At 39.8% G+C, this 20,247-nt stretch overlaps 1 protein-coding gene across 7 annotated transcripts in view; it reads left to right on the top strand.

The window, feature by feature from the left end:
• The first annotated feature begins 1,239 nt into the window (after positions 1–1,239).
• The window catches only part of Rrp42 (exosome complex component Rrp42), a 94,034-nt gene continuing 75,026 nt past the window's right edge, over positions 1,240–20,247 (top strand). Inside the window, exons 1-6 of one of the 7 annotated variants that reach the window (XM_067777042.1) lie at positions 1,431–1,487; positions 1,718–1,890; positions 3,118–3,314; positions 3,376–3,541; positions 3,595–3,883; positions 5,286–5,481. In XM_067777042.1, coding sequence (XP_067633143.1) covers positions 1,825–1,890; positions 3,118–3,314; positions 3,376–3,541; positions 3,595–3,883; positions 5,286–5,416 — 849 coding nt within the window. In that variant the 5' untranslated portion in view covers positions 1,431–1,487; positions 1,718–1,824 and the 3' untranslated portion in view covers positions 5,417–5,481. Of the gene's footprint in view, positions 1,488–1,717; positions 1,891–3,117; positions 3,315–3,375; positions 3,542–3,594; positions 3,884–5,285; positions 5,482–5,615; positions 5,637–20,247 lie in introns of those variants that run through there. The other 6 variants (XM_067777037.1, XM_067777041.1, XM_067777043.1 and 3 more) reach the window with 6 other exon arrangements.

Genomic DNA, 20,247 nt, shown 5'->3' with positions numbered 1-20,247 from the left:
TTCCAAGCAACTCATTCCCAGCTGCATGACTTATATTGTACTTCATAAGCCAAGTACCTAGTTCCTCATCAAAGGGGCGCAAATCCTTTTCTGCAGAAGAAATTGGCCATGGACCTATGGGCAACCGGTGCCTGTAGGGATTCAACATTACGGCCATTTTCTTGGTTTTCAGGCACATAAACATCCCGGTCCATTAACATATTTATGATTTCTTCGCATTGCCGCTTGTCACTCTTTAATCTTTTCAACCGCGACATAACATTAACTTATTTCTTGGCACTACCTATCTTTTTATTAATTTACCTTAATTATTTTATTATTTTCACTGCTGTGCACAACTTTATTTCACGTTTTATCTCAATAAATTCACACTTGCTTCGTCTTTTTAAAAGCAAACGGTACTTCTCTGCATTTTTTTTTTTTGAAAACATTTGCAGCTCGCTTGCATAAATAACTGAATTATAAATGTGTGCTCAAAATGCTTACAAAAGATTTGTTTTGTTAAGCTTATTATAAGTATAAACGTATAAACACTTACAAAACGCTTATTTTAAAAACATAACGTAAACTAAATAACCAAAACGCTTATTTAATGCTTATAAGAGTAAGTTCACTGTAAGTTATTTTTAAAAACACTTACAAAAATGCTTATTGGGTTGCTTGTATGTAGTGAATTGACCCCGACGCCCAGATGCCACGTTTGTGCTTTTATCACACCATGGTGGAAATATAGAAGGTGGCGCATTGCGCATGTAAACATTAGTTCAGCTGTTTTTTGTGGGCAATTTACATCATTTTCCTTCATCTCTTGCATGGTTCAATTATGTACAGGTTGGCTCATCTCATCAGCTGATTTTATTTATGTCATTGCATGGTCGAAGGGATTGTCAAAAGGAGATGGCAAACCCAAAATGAAACCAACACATTGGCAACATTTTACTTACGCATACAAAAACTCCTAAGTTTTATGTTTCCTATGAGCCAACCTGTATATAGTTGAACCATGATCTCTTGTTTTCTTCTCTCTTTCTTTCATTCTCTGAAGCAGTCAAGTGTGACGTAGATGCGGATACGAAGCAATTTTGAACTCGTGAATGCGCAATCTGGGTAGGGATTTTGGCTTTTATCATGCAAGAAATGCACACAAATCACCCACACAAGATTGCGCATTGCCCATGTAAACAAAAGATCAGCTGTCTCTTATGGGCAATTTTTACGTAATTTTCCTTTAGCTCTTGTTTTTCTCTCTTTCTTTCATTCGCTCAAGCAGTCAAGTGTGTCGAATATGCGCACAACGAAGTAATTTTGAACTCGTGAATGCGCAATCTTCCCTTTGATTTGTGAGAAATCGAGTACCTCATAGTTATCGAACATTTGATTGCTTTAAACTCTCATCACTAAGTGGCACGTCAATTTGTTTGTACTTCATCATGCCTAATATTTCATTGAGTGAAGCAGAAAGAACTTTCATATTACACGGCGTTGAGGTAACATTTGCTTATTGCGGGAAAACTGAAGATATGCGAATACAGAACACATGTTGGTAAATGAATAGTGGTCGGTTGCTAATTCGCGTTCAAAAATCTGTGATCATAAGCGATAACAACCTTTTACTTTAGCACTTTAGAAACTTGGAGGGCGCCATTCATATTCCTTCTATAATAATAAGTAAATAAACAATGTAATAAAGTAAAGAATTACCTTATTTATTTCTCAGGTTACTATCGCTTATGGCAACAGTTACTATCACTTGGGCAACAATAATAATCTGAAGGTGCAAAGAAAAATTTAAGCCCTCTTTAGTATTTGCTACAGAACACTTGCATGATCGGCCGTCAGTTGCGTTTCATATTATTCTCTCGCAGGACAACATCTGCTATGAAATCTATGGTACGCGCAGAACACTCCTTTTTTTCTTTAGGTCGGCCCTATTTCGCTTAGGCGATTCATAGTATTTTAATGGTCCTGTTGTTGTTGTTGTTGTTGTAGCAATGTTTCGCCCCACCTAATAGCTGCGACCGATGACAAATTGTCATCAATATCCTCTAACGGGAGTCCAAGAAAACTTGCTGTTCCGACAGGGGTGGACCATAATGAAATGGGTGTTAGAGGCGTTGATTCCACATTACACTTAAAGAGATGGTTGGAGTCATGTGGGGACACATTGCAAGCGGGGCATACATTTTGTATGTCGGGGTTGATTCTGGATATATAAGAGTTTAACCTGTTACAGTATTCAGAACGAAGTTGAGCCAGAGTGACTCACGTTTCCCTGGTGAGTATGCGTTCCTCTTCCGCAAGTTTTGGGTACTGTTCCCCGAGTACTGGATTCACCGGGCAATTCCCGGCATAAAGGTCCGACGCCTGTTTGTGGAGTTCACCGAGGACCTGCTTGTGTTTTTTTGCTTCATACAGTTGAGTTCTCAGGTGCCGTATTTCCTCAAAATGCTTACGGAGATGACTCCTTAAGTCTCTAGGCGGTGCTGGCTCATCAATCAGATGTCTGTTGGGATACCCAGGTTTCTGGGTATTCAACAGGAACTCTTCCTGTCCTGTGCATAGATGGGTACTCGGGTACCTTTTGCATATTCAAAGCCATTTTTAAATAATCTACAAATAGAAACGAGTTAAAATTTTGTGGCATCGTATGGGAATAAGTTTTCCACAAAAAGCAGAGACAATTTTTTCATATATACTTTCATAAAGATGGTTTTTTATTAAATTACTTTTTATTACTAAAATCAGTTTTTTATTACTAGTTCTCATGGCTGTGATACCCAGGTACCACTAGTAGTTCTCACGTATGAACTGCCTTGTGGTACCCGTGTGCCTAGCCATGCGAACTAAGAAGAAAAATTATTCATGAACAGGACAGAAAAAACACCTTTCTACGTGGATGCCCTTTGGGAGGCACGTATGAATTCGGTGGATATTTTTGTATATGATACTCTCCATAGTAAACGAAAATTAGTTTACGTGCCCGTACAGAAAATAAAAAATCGTATACGGAATTTTTTCCCATATATACGGACCAGTTTAAATACGGAAGTATAAGCACTATCACGTACAAATAGACTTCGAAAATATATGCATTTATTAAGCCTTGCTAATTCGCAGGAAGACCTTCGCTGCGATGGAAGGTCACGGCGAGATTATCGACCAATGGAATTAGAAACCGATTTGGTAAGCAATGCCAGCGGCTCAGCAAGATTACGGTTAGCAAACACCGACATTTTGGTTGGAATTAAAACCGAAATTGATAAGCCAAATTTTTCAACACCTAACCAAGGAAAAATCGAGTTTTTCGTAGATTGGTAAATAATAATTATTGTTAAATTGTTGGACGGTTGTAGATAATTTAAATTTTAAATAAAGCTCAGCAAATGCAACGCCAGAATTCGAGGGACGTGGTGGAGAAGAGTTAGCATTAGAATTGGCTGATACTTTAACCAACGCATACGAGTCCCAGAAAGCATTTGATTTGAAAACTCTTTGTATCCTGCCTGGACAACAATGCTGGAAGCTCTTTGTTGATATTTTGGTAAAGATTTTACCCTTCCTTCACATTTTTTCTTAACATTTGTTAAATTATAGATCTTGGAATGTGGTGGAAATTTGTTCGATGCAGTGTCACTGGCAGCAAAAGCAGCTCTATTTAATACGAAAATACCACGGGTGACAGCTGCTCTTATGGATGCTGGTGAAGCTGATTTGATAATATCAGATGATCCCTATGACTGTACACGCATAGAAATTGCAAACTTACCGATTTTGGTAACAGTGTGTAAAATTGGAGACTCATGTGTTGTAGACCCTTCTGCGGAAGAAGAAGAGTGCAGCATTGCTAGTGTGGTGGTGGGAGTGTCAAAACGAAATAACAAGAGTAAGTATTATACATACATATATTTAATACTTCTACATTGGCAGCATAGTTACTTAGGTAACTTATAAAGTCCTATTTACCGTATATGCTTAATTGTAAAACCCTTATATATGATTTGTTGTTGTTTCTCATATGAAATATAAACCTAGCATGTGTGATACATTTAAAGAAAAATGTTACGAAAATTAGATGATACCCTGCAAAAATCGTTGGATCATGTGGTCCACTGGAGTACTTACCATTATACTCCACTGTAATGCAGCAATGGACCAACTCATGTTTCTATACGAACATATTGTAAGCCGGTCAATGCTCGTTTTTAACGGTTGTAATCACTACACGATGTTTATTGGACTGTGGGTACTCCATGGATTACTCTGATGTAATGCGGAGCTGGAGTATATGGTCCAGTCCTAGGACATCGCAATGTTAATTGGACCATATTTTTTGTATGAATTGTGGTTAATTTTGGAGCATTCGATTGGTCCATAGCGAGTACTCCATACATACATGCATGGAGTATTCGGGATTTTTGCAGGGTAATAGCCGTGTTTTTTTACACGCGTATACGTTAACGATTGCGCGTAAAAAAAACGCTTATCCTCGCTTAGATAATGCTTGGGAGACCCATCTAGCGACATTGGTTAAATAGCTACCTCCAGAACAGGGTGTATCTAAAATCGGAGACACAAACTTCTGGTGGCCAAAATGTATAACATATAGCTGAATCGGTTGCGATAAATAGTGGATACACACAAGAGGTGTATTTAAAGTTTGACGATTAGCAGTCCACATAAAGTTTAAGCGTAAACGTCTATAGATTAAAAAAAACACGGCTAATGAAAGTTGAAATATTCTACTTATACTTATGCAAATATCGCCTTTTGTAAGAGACTATAAATCATTTAAAAAAATTCAAGGCGCGATATACAGCTGAGGAGATTAGGGCGTTCTATTCCAATTTGCGCTATGCTTATTCTTTTATTTGTTCCTACAAATTGGCGGGGCCTGATCTAAATGTTTTATGCCGACTCTGCGAGCAGATGCATTTTTCATTAAGATTTCTCAATTTTTGCTCAAGTTGTAGCGTTACGTATCTTAACGGGCGGACGGACATAGTTGAATAAATATTTTTCAACGCTGATAATTTTGATACAAATCTATATCTCGATTCCTTTATGCTATCAAAGGGCCAATTAATCGTGACTTATAACCATAAAACCATAACCAGATAAAACAGCTGATCGAACCTACCTTATGGAAATTAATGTAAACGATTAATGGTGCCATACCATAACACTAACGCCATAACCATACCATAACCAACCAATTGGTTTTTGGTTTCTCGCCATATCCATAACATACAAATATTTGAGTTGGTGAATTTAATAACTTTTTGTAGATTTTATTCATTGTTTTGGATACGTTATTGTTGGAGCGACAGGCAACCCTGCTCACCAGTTCACCTATACATACATAAATGATACCTTAATATATGAACTGTCAAATAGAACTTGTTGGCAGATGTTTTAGTGACTTTGGGCGGCGCACGTGTTTGAGCAGATCTCGACTTTTCTATTATTTTCTTACTTGTATTATATTTTCTATTAATAAAGATGTTATATGAATTCAACAAAACATATTAGTTATGACTAAGAGACTTATTTTTGTGGAATATGTTTGTAATTGTTTGCGTTTTTTTTAATTTTTATGAAATTTTCACAATTTTTAGGTTAAGGCACCATTAATCGATCACATTGGTTATGGATATGGGTATGGTTACGACTATGGCGTTAGGGCCAAGGAAGTTTAATTGGCCCTTAAGTACAACCGTTATTCCATATCAAATCTGTTTAAAAGTACACGCTGAGTAAATAAAAATAATAGTTTAAAAAAACTAAAAAAACACGCTTTTATAGCAAACCGAACTAAAAAGTAGAAAATAATTTTCAATTAAAAAGAGTTTATATAACAGTAGTAGAAGGTCAAACAATCGTTTATAGTTAATCACCTCAAAATAAAATTATAATAAAATTTATGTTATTAGCAGAATAATTTAATTCACAGTAAAAAGCGTGGGCCACCGTGGTGTGATGGTAGCGTGCTCCGCCTACCACACTGTATGCCCTGGGTTCGGGGTACGTTGTTAGCGTTTAGCGATCAAGTCAAGTATTTGGGAGTCATTCTGGATAGGAAGCTATTATGGAGTGGCCATATAGTGGAGCGATCCAAGAAGGCAGCAGCAGACCTGTTCACCTGCAAAAGGGCAATTGGCACCTCCTGGGGATTCTCCCCTAAGGTGACCTACTGGATTTACACAGCCATTGTGCGTGAATGCGTTTTTCGCGTTATGTGCAAGGTTTCAAATCTATGGTCATTTGGGGTGGTCATAAGTTCAATTGACCGTATGTCCGTTAACCTTATGTCACCCCACCATCACATTGTTCCATTGTCATCGAGCCTTGATACGTGTGCAAAGTTTCAATCAAACTTATGGCCATTCAAAGTGGTAATAAGGCCAATTGACCTTATGGCCGTTGACCTTATGTCACCACACCATCACATTAACGCATTGTCATCGAGCCTTGATACGTGCGCAAAGTTTCAATCAAACTTATGGCCATTCAAAGTGGTAATAAGGCCAATTGACCTTATGGCCGTTGACCTTATGTCACCGCACCAGCACATTAATGCATTGTCATCGAACCTTGATACGTGTGCAAAGCTTCAATCAAACTTATGGCCTTTCAAAGTGGTAATAAGGCCAATTGACCTTATGGCGGTTGACCTTATGCCACCGCACCATCACATTAATGCATTGTCATTGAGCCTTGATACGTGTGCAAAGTTTCAATCAAACTTATGGCCATTCAAAGTGGTAATAAGGCCAGTTGACCTTATGTCCGTTGACCTTATGTCACCACTTCACCACATTAATGCATTGTCATCGCTCCCTGATACGTATGCAAAGTTTCAAATTAATCAGACTTCTAGAAACCGGTGAAAATTAAGCTCAAATATTCCGTTACATACTTACTTACTTACGTAATTGGCGCTTAACCGTCTAAACGGTTATGGCCGTCCAACAAGGCGCGCCAGTCGCTCCTTCGCTCCGCCAACCGGCGCCAATTGGTCACACCAAGGGAGATTAAATCGTTTTCCACCTGGTCCTTCCAGCGGAGTGGGGGCCGCCCTCTACCTCTGCTTCCATAGGCGGGTTCCGATAGAAACACTTTCTTGGCCGGAGCCTCATCTTTCATTCGCATAACATGGCCTAGCTAGCGCAGCCGCTGCATTTTAATTCGCTGGACTATGTTGATGTCTGCGTATAGCTCGTACAGCTCATCATTAAATCTTCTTCGGTACTCGCCATCGCCAACGCGTAGAGGTCCATAAATCTTTCGAAGAACTTTTCTCTCGAACACTCCCAAAGCCGCTTCATCTGCTGTTGTCATGGTCCATGCTTCTGCCCCATATAGCAGGACGGGTACGATAAGTGACTTGTAGAGTATGATTTTCGTTCGCCGAGAGTGGACTTTACTTTTCAATTGCCTACCTAGTCCAAAGTAGCATTTATTGGCAAGATTGATTCTTCGCTGGATTTCAGTGCTGATGTTGTTGCTAGTGTTGATGCTGGTTCCCAAATAAACGAAGTCTTTTACTATTTCGAAATTATGGCTGCCAACAGTAGCGTGGTTGCCAAGGCGCATATGCGCTGACTCTTTGCTCGATGACAGCAGGTACTTCGTTTTGTCCTCATTCACCATCAAACCCATCTTTACCGCTCCTTTTTCCTGTTTGGAGTAAGTAGAACTAACAGCGCGGGTGTTTAGGCCGATGTTATCAATGTCATCAGCATATGCCAGTAATTGCACGCTTTTATAGTATATTGTTCCAGTGCGGTTAAGTTCTGCAGCTAGTATAATTTTCTCCAGCATCAAATTAAAGAAATCGCGCGATAGGGGGTCACCCTGTCTGAAACCTCGTTTAGTTTCGAACGGCTCGGAGAGGTCCTTCCCAATTCTGACTGAGCTGATGGTGTTGCTCAACGTCATTTTGCACAGCCGTATAAGTTTTGCGGGGAAACCAAATTCAGACATAGCGGCATATAGGCAGCTCCTTTTCGTGCTGTCGAAGGCGGCTTTAAAGTCGACGAAGAGGTGATGTGTGTCGATTCTCTTTTCACGGGTTTTTTCCAAGACTTGGCGCATTGTGAAAATCTGGTCGATGGTAGATTTACCAGGTCTGAAGCCGCACTGATAAGGTCCAATCAGCCGGTTCACGGTGGGCTTCAATCTTTCGCACAATACAATACATCCGTAATAAAACGCTAATAAAAGCGTGTTAAAAATACAATTTAGCAGCCTACATGCATAAGAGCCTCCTGCGATTTACAACCAGATTGACTGAATTGTTGTATGTGTGCCTGTCGGGTATTTGACGCTTACCCCGCGACTATCAAATAAAAAGCCATCAATCAACATTTGCAATGAGAAACCGTAGCGTTCGGTCGTGAATATGTCGTCATCGGATGACGACTTTTTTACTTGCAACTACAGCAGTTTTATTAAATAATAAAAAAAATGATAAAAATTTTATTAAATAACAATAAAAGCTTTACATTCCATAAAGCTGGTAAACATTGATAATTTTCAATAAATTTTAATATGAATTGCTGTTCTTCCGCGCACTTGTTCATTTTGAATGTCGACAGAAACTAAATATAACACTGCTGTTTTGTCAATCACACCCCGCGACTATCAAATAAGCTAGCATCAAAAATTTTTGATTTTCATCAACGTGTAGCCGACAACAAATACGTGTGTCACGAAGCCACCCGACTCCCCTAACACACGCAAAATTCAGTCAATCTGGTTGTAAATCGCAGGAGGCTCTAAGTTTCAAGAAAGTTTTCACAAAGAAAAAATGCAAAGTCACATCGAAAAAGTGGTACTAATGGCCCTTTTCAAGGACGTATTTATATACATATACAAGTTAATGAAATGCTCGCAATATAAAACAAGGCTTAAAGAGACGATTTGAATTGCCTAACTATGAATGTCAGTTTTTGTTGTTGTAGCGATAGGGTTACTCCCCGAAGGCTTTGTTTAGTTTTTTTTGTTTAGTTTAGTTTCTTCTTTATTTATCTTTTTTTTTGCTATTTAAAAATACAAAAATTTTCAGGTACAATTTACTTATTAGATAGTAATTTGCTTATTAGGAATTGTGACCTAAAATACTGCTCTAACGTAATCTATTAGCAGTCTTTTAAATACATTAATGATTCTTTCATTTTTGATATTACTTGGTAATTCATTAAATAGTTTTAGGCCTTTATACATTAAAATATTTTGTGCCTTATTAGACTTATAAAAGTTAATTCTAAAATCATTTTTGTTCCTTAAACTGTAGGGTCCCACATCCCGAACATACACAGTTTGGCTTGTTAAATACTTTGGTAGCATATTATACTTCATTTTATATACAAAAAGTAGACAATTCATGTGTGAGGTTGATGTCAATCTATTATAAAGAAGAATATACCGCATTCCCTTATTCTGCAATTTTTGAAGTCATTTTCATTTGGTTGGATCCCAGGAACAGTATAGTTGAGCAATATTCAAAATGTGGCTTTATCATGACATTATATATCTTTAGGGCACTATTTACAGAAACCTTTTTGCGCATTCTCTGGAAAAATCCAATTTTTTTTTAATTTTACTGCAAACATAATCTACATATATGCTTGTCGAAATTTAATTTTTCATCGTCATTTTCATTTGGTTGGATCCCAGGAACAGTATAGTTGAGCAATATTCAAAATGTGGCTTTATCATGACATTATATATCTTTAGGGCACTATTTACAGAAACCTTTTTGCGCATTCTCTGGAAAAATCCAATTTGTTTTTAATTTTACTGCAAACATAATCTATATGCTTGTCGAAATTTAATTTTTCATCGATGATAATGCCTAAATACTTAATTTCATCAACTTTTTCATCAACATTATAGTTGAGCAATATTCAAAATGTGGCTTTATCATGACATTATATATATCTTTAGGGCTCTATTTACAGAAACTTTTTTGCGCATTCTCTAGAAAAATCCAATTTTTTTTTAATTTTACTGCAAACATAATCTATATGCTGGTCGAAATTTAATTTTTCATCGATGATAATGCCTTAATACTTAATTTCATCAACTTTGTCGATTATTTCACAATTAACTGCAATGTTTTCATTTGACTCGCCATTGATTATCATTGCCTTTGTTTTATTCACATTAAGTTTTAGTTTGTTCATTTCCAGATATGTATATTTTTCAGATTATCATTAAGCCGCGCAATACATTCCTGACTGGAACTTCCGGTCATATATAGTAATGTATCATCTGCAAATTGACAAATTTGTATACCATCCTGTAATATATTTTCCATATCGTTTATGTATATTAAAAATAGTAGCGTCCCAAACACTGCGCCTTGAGGTACGCCTAACATTATTCTTGCTGGATCTGATACACTTTCCGATACTTTAGTGCACTGGTATCCATTACTTAAGTAACTTTGAAACCACCGGTATTCGGTTCCCTTAATTCCGTACTGCCTCATTTTTTTCTAACAAAATTCCTCTATCAATTGTTTCAAATGCTCGCTTGAAATCCAAGAAAACAGCCACTATAAATTTCCCGTTGTCCATTTCTGACTTCCAGTGTGAAATTACTAGATTTATTGCCGACTCACAGCTGTGACGTTGTCGGAATCCCGATTGCTTTTCCGATATTAGCCGATTATTCTCCATGTAGCCTTCTAATTGTTTATGCACCACTTTTTCATTAACATATTGATGGGACGAAACTCTTCAGGATTAGCGTGTTTTCAACTTTTTCTACTGGTACCACCATTGAAGTTTTGGGGAGTGTTATCGATGTGATGGTCCTTTGCCGGATACAGATCCGGTAAGCTCCGGTAACGCAGCACCATTAAGGTGCTAGCCCGACCATCTCGGAAACGATTTATATGGCCACATTAAACCTTCAGGCCATCCGTCCCTCCCCACCCCCACCTTCCATGGGGGCTTGGAGTCGCCAGAGCCTCGTCTGTTATTGAAACAGGATTCTCCACGGATAGGTGAGGTTGACAATTGGGTTTGGAGCAGCTATAGATTGCGCTGGGAAACCGAAAGGGTTGCGCTACACAGCCCCTTGAATCTGGTATTTTAGTCGCCTCTTACGACAGGCATACCTACCGCGGGTATATTCTGACCCCCTAACCCGCTGGGGGCATGAATGGCAGTAAAGGCCATGTCTGAAAAAGTTTTTCTGTTTTTTTTTGTTTGACAGCTAAGATAAAATTATGTAATTAAGCGTTCCATGTCTAATAACCTGCTTTTGGCGCGGGTCAACGCAGATACTTGATCACTTCTAATTGTCATCAAAATCCTCTAACGAGAGTCCAAGGAATCCAGCAGGTTCAACTGGTTTGGACCGTAGGGAAGCTGCTGTTAGAGGCGTAAGTTCCACAGTAAATTTGAAAGATGCTTGGTGTCATGAGCGAAGACGTCGCATGCAGCGCTTCCCAAGGCAGTCGTTTCTATGTACCGGAGCGACTCGGGATTTTTCCCGACCAAGGACTGTCATTTGAGTGTAACCCCATTTAATTTGTTGCGTCCCTCCCACAAATTGTCATCCTCCCAGCTGCTCCTTGCAGTGGGACTGCTCTATATGCTCTTGCTACGGGAAGGTATCGAACCCAATCCGGGTCCGTCTCCTGACCCCGGTCCTCAGAAATGGTTTTGGTGCATCTGCCGCAAAAGAAACTTTTTAGGTCGGTCATACTCTTGTTAGTGTGTCTCGTGTAAGGAATGGTTGCATCGGACAGCAGTTGATTCCTAGCCTTCCACAACCCAGGCGTAGTCACCCGTCACTTACTCCCAGAGTGACGACGTATCCCCCCATGCACCCCATTCTGCAGTTAAACTGTAATGGATTAAATGGGAAGATTACCTTTGACATTCCCGAAAAATGGAAAATGGCCAAGGTGGTCCCGCTACTAAAGCCTGGGAAACCAGCTAACATAGGAGAGTCATATCGCCCGATATCACTCCTATCGCCACTAGCCAAGACGCTTCAAGCCATTTTGCTCCTTTACTTCAAAGCAAATTTGCAGCTAGTCTGTCATCAGCATGGCTTCAGAAAAATCTATAGCACCACCACCGCGCTAAATGCCATTAGCACCCGATAAATTGCGGTTTAAATCAAAACCCCACCACAGAACAGTACTCGTTGCGCTAGACCTATCAAAAGCTTTTGATACGGTCAACCATGGCACGTTACTGCAAGACCTGGAAGGGTCTACCCTTCTCCCAAGTCTTAAAAGGTGGACCGCAAATTATCTGGGTGGTCGGCAGGCATCGGTGCAATTTAGAAACGAAACATCAAAACCAATAAGAATTAAACAAGGGGTGCCACAGGGTGGTGTCCTATCCCCACTTTTGTTTAATTTCTACATATCTAAGCTAGCTTCGCCACAAGAAGGAGTTACTATCATTTCCTACGCCGATGACTGCACAGTAATGGACACAGGCCCAGGCCCACAGATCGATGAGCTTTGCAACAGAATAAACGGCTACCTCCCTGATCTCTCCAGTTTTGTGCCTCGCGAAACCTTGCCTGTAACACCCCTTTCATTATGGTCCATCCCTGTTGAAACAGCAAGTTTTCTTGGACTCCCGTTAGAGGATATTGATGACAATTGTTCAACGTCACATACCCGTGGCGAGTCCTGTTTCTTTAACAGCCGAGGCTCTGGCGACCCCAAGTTCCTCATGGGTCTAGAGGGTGGGAGGGCGGTATGTCCTAGAAGGTTTCATATGGTCATACGCCCCGAAGGTTTTGGGGAGTGCTATCGATGTTGATGTTCCTTTGCCGGATATAGATCCGGCACGTTCCGAAAACAAAGCACCATTAAGGTACTAGCCCAGCCATCTCGGGAACGATTAATATGACCACATTAAACCTTATAGGTGACTCGTGCCTCCTTTGGTAGGCTGCTCTCTTCTTCTGCGTGCGTTAACATAGCACCTGCTGTTAATTTGGTAATTTCTTGTAAATTTTGGCGGTGTTATTTTATTGCGGGTTCTTAATGTTAGGTTAGGTGGTAGCTGCCTTGATAAGGAAAGCTCACTAAGATAACACGAAGGTCCGTTGAGATACCACATACAACGAAAATAACGGTGACTTAGATCTAGCTACTTAGAGAATCGTTGGGTAGAAATGATAAAGCTCCGAATGATACCGATCTCAACTTTGGATAAATCCTCGGGAGATCCAAGTGAGTCGCTACCGAAGTACTTTTGCCTAGTTCTGGCAAAAGCTGGGCAATCAAGCATAAAGTGATTTGATGATTCCACCTCATCATCCTCCATACAGGTGCAACAGGATGGAGTTTCCAGTATATTGAGATACCGCATGGATACCCGTGGGACAGTGCCCTGTCAAAACCCCAATGACCATTGATAGGTGAGTCTTAGTGAACCCAATTATTTCAGCAGACCTCCCGCCATCTACTTTCGGCCAGAAAGATCTTGCTACCCTGCAAGACGTGGTGTCCGCCCAACGTTTGCTGAGCTGACTCGAGGCCCAGCTATGGAGGAGCAATCTACAGGTGGCCAGCGGAATCCCGAAATTCCTACAGCCATCTTCATTCCGTTCAGTTGTACCGATGCGGGCTAAGAGATCCGCTTGACAGTTACCCGGGATTTCACTATGGGCCGGGATCCAGATAATCTTAATTGTAAAGTAATTCGTTGCAATCGCAAGCAAGGTTAGGCACTCCCAGATCACCCTCGATCGCACTGTAGTTGAGCTCAAGGACTTGATAGCCGCTTGGCTATCAGAGTAGATGTTCAATTCCCTAACCGTAGTAGCACTGGATAACATTTCAACCACCGCATCCTTAATCGCAGCAACTTCCGCTTGAAATACACTGCAGTGATCAGCCAACTTAAACTTGCGGCTTACATTTAGCTCTTGCCAAACGACCCACCAACATTTCCGTCCAACTTCGACCCATCCATGAACAAGTTAACCGTTCCAATGCCCCAGATAATTCCTCATCCCTACTCCTCTCTCGGTGGAATGACTGGGGGGAAGGTTGTATAGGGAGCAGTTATCGGCACACAATAGTCCGTTCTGTCCCGGATAAAGTCGAAACTGGTAAGAAGGCTAGATTGTCCGGTTCTTAATGTGATAAATAAACAAATACTAAAGCCCAACGAGTTACCCAACATTACGCCCAACCGACATCTGCTTGACGCGTAAAACTGCTCAGCTATAGGTAAACTCAGCAGCTGAGAAATATACCGTTCATACATTTTCAATCATACAGCACGCATACTTTATGTGCGAATATGTTTTCAACTAAAGAAATATGAATTTACATACTTTTTCACGCATACATGCTTCATGTATGCATACAACTTATTTCAACTGGGTTCATACCCCATACATGTATGCATGCAACATCAGCATTTCAGACATGAATTGGAGCTGTGTAAAACACAGGGGGTCCGAGGATGAAAGGCAAAACAAATCGAGCGGTCCAAGGCTGGGTGGGCTTCCTGCGAGGGTGTGCATGGAAGTAAGGTAATGATGATTGTGACATCCGCCCCGCATCGAGGTGGACAAGGGTTATGGGCTCCGACCTCTCGCCCTGAGCTAGCTGGGAGACATTGCACCTTGTTTGCGCAAAGGGGCGGATTCACCTTCTAATAGGTGTACGTGACAATTATTATTAATATGGCTTCCCAGCGGGTTAGGGATTTAGAATATACCCGCGGTAGGTATGCCTGATGTAATAGGCGACTAAAATAGAAAATTGATTCAAGGGGTTGAGTAGCGCAACCCTTTTAAGGGGTTGCCAGCGTAATTTATAGCTTCTCCAACCCAATTATCAACCTCACCTACCCGTTGTTGTTGTTGTAGCGATAAGGTTGCTCCCTGAAGGCTTTGGGGTGTGTTATCGATGTGATGGTCCTTTGCCGGATACAGACCCGGTACGCTCCGGTACCACAGCACCATTAAGGTGCTAGGCCGACCATATCGGAAACGTACTTGCCAGCGTAATTTATAGCTTCTCCAACCCAATTATCAACCTCACCTACCCGTGGCGAATTCTGTTTCTTTAGCAGTCGAGGCTCTGAGGGGCGATTGTCTAAAAGGTTTCATGCGGTCGTACTAAGTCGTACTAGTACCTTAATGGTGCCGGAACATAGCGGATCTGCATCCGGCAAAGGACCATTAACATCGATAACGCCCCCCAAAACCTTCGGCGAGTGTCCTTATCGCTACAACCACAACAACAGCTGTGTATACAGTCCAGTATAAATGAATTTTCTAACACGCGTAGTTTCTCAGACAGCATGCATAATGTATACCAGCGTCGGATCTATTTCTGTATGTATAGTCCTGTATTAATGCGGAAAGCATTCAAAAACATCAGGACGGGATGCATACATTCATATGCATGGTTCGTACGTACAAAAGCATTAATTCTGCATTTATTAACCGATATTATTCGATCTAAATAAAAATATTGTGACGAATATGAGTGACACTAAGTGATACTCACATCCCTAGTCTGATGCTAAGTAAATGAAGTCACAACAACAATAAAGGCGACAGTCACTTGTATCTACATAAACGAATCAATCATTATGTCTACACATATGTACGTACACGCAGCGGACAACCACATCTGAGATACTCCCGAAAGTATGCAATGAGAGAAGCTATAAAATCGTGCATCTGTAGTTACAGCTGAGAAATTTGATAGCTGATGGCCAACTAGTAGATTCTGGAAATGGAAGCGCCTAGAAGATGCGAACGAGGAAATCAGAGAGTATAAAAGGCAACGACAATAGAGGCGCTAGAAGCAGTATCGATTAAGCACGCTATCTGTCGGGCAATAGTATAGTTATTTATTGTGAAGTACTTGAATAATGACCATTTTGCATTTTTAAATATTGGAGTTATTTATTCAACAGTTTAGTGATTCGAACTTAGCAGAAGGTTGCAAATAAGAGGATTTTCAGTAAATTCGTTACAATATACAATAACGTTATCATTCATAACATCAGCAGATATTATGGCATATGGCACAACGTGAAATATACGTCTGGACAATTATTATCTACACAAATCTTGTCGATTTGGTATAATCTCACCTTCCTGACAAAGCTCCTCACAGATGATCAATAAGGTGAAAAGTTTGGTGGTTGATGGTTTTAAGTTGCACCATCTCTCACCAATCAGTCATATCCGATAATGGAAAGTTTTGATGAACACATTTTATATTATAAAAGTAAATACATTTTTTAATACGATAAAGAAAAATTAAAGAGTTCTCTGCACGTATACGTTGTGCAGACAGAACCTAGAAAAGTGTATTTTTACAAACATAAGGTCATTGATACAACATGCATTTTTCATGCATGTATATAACTTTTTCCTCTGGGGTACTAATGAATTGTTCGTACTTTTTCATTAATACAGCACGCATGCTTTTTGTCTGAATAAAAATGTTTTCAAATTCAAAAAATATTAATATCACATACTTTTTATACTCAGTTGAGCAGAGCTCACAGAGTATATTAACTTTGATTGGATAACGGTTGGTTGTACAGGTATAAAGGAATCGAGATAGATAAAGACTTCCATATATGTTGTTGTTGTTGTTGCTGTAGCGATAAAGTTGCTCCCCGAAGGATTTGGGGAGTGTCATCGATGTGATGGTCCTTTGTCGGATACAAATCCGGTACGCTCCGGTACCATAGCACCATTAAGGTACTAGCCCGACCATCTCGGGAACGATTTATGTGGCCACATTAAACCTTCAGGCCATTCCCTCCCTCCCTACCCCCAAGTTCCATGAGGAGCTTGGGGTCGCCAGAGCCTCGTCTGTTAGTGAAACAGGATTCGCCGCGGATAGGTGAGGTTGACAATTGGGTTTGGAGAAGCTATATATTGCGCTGGCAACCTGAAGGGTTTCGCTACACAGCCCCTTGAATCTGGTATTTTAGTCGCCTCTTACGACAGGCATACCTACCGCGGATATATTCTGATCCCCTAACCCGCTGGGGGTCAAAATCATCAGTATCGAAAAAAAATTTGATTGAGCCATGTCCGTCCGTCCGTCCGTTAACACGATAACTTGAGTAAATTTTGAGGTATCTTGACGAAATTTGGTATGTAGGTTCCTGGGCATCTCAGATCGCTATTTAAAATGAACGATATCGGACTATAACCACGCCCACTTTTTCGATATCGAAAATTTCGAAAAATCGAAAAAGTGCGATAATTCATTACCAAAGACGGATAAAGCGATGAAACTTGGTAGGTGGATTGAACTTGTGACGCAGAATTGAAAATAAGTAAAATTTTGGACAATGGGCGTGGCACCGCCCACTTTTAAAAGAAGGTAATTTAGAAGTTTTGCAAGCTGTAATTTGGCAGTCGTTGAAGATATCATGATGAAATTTGGCAGGAACGTTACTTGTATTACTATATGTATGCTTTATAAAAATTAGCAAAATCGGAGAACGACCACGCCCACTTTAAAAAAAATTTTTTTTAAAGTGAAATTTTTACAAAAAATTTAATATCTTTACAGTATATGAGTAAATTATGTCAACATTCAACTCCAGTAGTGATATGGTGCAACAAAATACAAAAACAAAAGAAAATTTCAAAATGGGCGTGGCTCCGCCCTTTTTTATTTGATTTGTCTAGGATACATTTAATGCCATAAGTCGAATAAATATTTACCAATCCTTGTGAAAGGTAGGCGCTTAGATTCTAGGACGATAACTGTTTTCTGTGAAAAAGGGCGAAATCGGTTGAAGCCACGCCCAGTTTTTATACACAGTAGATCGTCTGTCCTTCCGCTCGGCCGTTAACACGATAACTTGAGCAAAAATCGATATATCTTTACTAAACTCAGTTCACATAATTATCTGAACACACTTTGTATTGGTATAAAAAATGGCCGAAATCCGACTATGACCACGCCCACTTTTTTGATTTCGAAAATTACGAAAAATGAAAAAAATTCCATAATTCTATACCAAATACGAAAAAAGGGATGAAACATGGTAATTTCATTGGTTTATTGACGCAAAATATAACTTTAGAAAAAACTTTTGTAAAATGGGTGTGACACCTACCATTATTAAGTAGAAGAAAATGAAAAAGTTCTGCAGGGCGAAATCGAAAGCCCTTGGAATCATGGCAGGAATACTGTTCGTGGTATTACATATATAAATAAATTAGGGTCACCCTGGTCCACATTAAAATACTCATTAACACCTTTCATTTGATACCCATATCGTACAAACAATTTCTAGTGTGACCCCTGGTCCACCTTTATGGCGATATCTCGAAAAGGCGTCCACCCATAGAACTAAGGCCCACTCCCTTTTAAAACACTCATTAACACCTTTCGTTTGATACCCATATTGTACAAACGCATTCTAGAGTCACCCCTGGTCCACCTTTATAACGATATCCCAAAAAGGCGTCCACCTATAGAGCTAAGGCCCACTCCCTTTTAAAATACTCCTTAACACCTTTCATTTGATACCCATGTCGTACAAACAAATTCTAGAGTCACCCCTGGTCCACCTTTATGGCGATATCTGGAAAATGCGTCCACTTATAGAACTAAGGCCCACTCCCTTTTAAAATACTCATTAACACCTTTCATTTGATACCCATATCGTACAAACAAATTCTAGTGTGACCGCTGGTCCTTTATGGCGATATCTCGAAAAGGCGTCCACCTATAGAACTAAGGCCCACTCCCTCTTAATATACTCATTAATACCTTTCATTTGATACCCATGTCGTACAAACAAATTCTAGAGTCACCCCTGGTCCACCTTTATGGCGATATCTCGAAAACTCGTCCGCCTATAGAACTAAGGCCCACTCCCTTTTAAAATACTCATTAACACCTTTCATTTGATACCCATATCGTACATACAAATTCTAGAGTCACCCCTGGCCCACCTTTATGGCGATATCTCGAAAAGGCGTCCACCTATAGAACTGAGGCCAACGCCCTTTTAAAAAACTCATTAACACCTTTCTTTTGATACCCATATCGTACAAACAAATTCTAGAGTCACCCCTGGTCCACCTATAGAACTAAGGCCCATGCCCTTTTAAAATATTCATTAACACCTTTCATTTGATACCCATATCGTACAAACTACACATTCCAGGGTTACCCTAGGTTCTTTTTCCTACATGGTGATTTTCCCTTATTTTGTCTACATAGCTCTCAACTGAGTATGTAATGTTCGGTTACACCCGAACTTAGCCTTCCTTACTTGTTCCTGCATGTGAAACTCATAACTGCTGTATGTATACAATTTATTTCAACTGATCCGTTGTTTCTTATGGAGAATGCACACCCTTTTACTCCCTTTGTATTAAGGCGGTGACACAATGACATTTTTCATATAGATGCGTTTAACACAAGCTTATGCATTCCAATAACATCGCCACAATCAACCAAGATGTTCCGTTTGTAAATATGAAGGAACTTCAGACTTGGCAATTAAAGTTTATTTCGCCTTGCTTATTCACATACAACATTCCGCGAAGCACTGTTATAAACATTCTCCCTATACAACAAAAATACTTTGCTAACATATTTTTTGTCGTATTCGATTGTTATATTGCAGGTTTTAATTGTGAAAAATGTTAGAAAATTTACCAACCAGTGGGAAAAGTAAGTTCACTTGCAACGTGTGCCAACACCCTTAGCCAAAGCAAATTTCAAATTCTTCTTCTTATGATTTGCTTGGAACAAAATTGGGGAGTCGGCTACTTTTCAATATCAGATGGCGCCAGTGTGGCTCATTCTACCATTCTCCATAAAAATATGTCCAATCTACTCATAATGCATAAGCATGTGTTAAACTCATCTATATGAAAAACTGCTTATGTGTTGCAGGTATTACTTCGGTATGCATATCGTTGTCCTAATGAATTCACGGGAACTAGAACAACATTTATACATCCATGTGCATTGGGGCGGGTCAAATTGTATATCCAATTTTCTAACAAAATTAGAGAGGCTCGATATTCATTTCACACCTATGGTCCCATGGACAATATTACTCAGTGTGACCCATAGGTTCAGAAACTGGATGTGCACCTGAAGTTTTTTTCCCATACAATTTGACCCGCCCTAATGTGAAGGTTTCACAAGTACAAAAGTACTTAAGGCAGTGACACAATGACATTTTTCATATACGTAGATGCGTTTAACACAAGCTTATGCATTCCAATAACATC

This window comes from Eurosta solidaginis, chromosome 3 (genome assembly GCF_040869045.1).
Source record: "Eurosta solidaginis isolate ZX-2024a chromosome 3, ASM4086904v1, whole genome shotgun sequence".
NCBI lineage: Eukaryota > Metazoa > Arthropoda > Insecta > Diptera > Tephritidae > Eurosta > Eurosta solidaginis.
Note: the sequence above shows the minus strand (reverse complement) of the source record. Positions and strands in the feature narration are given on the sequence as shown.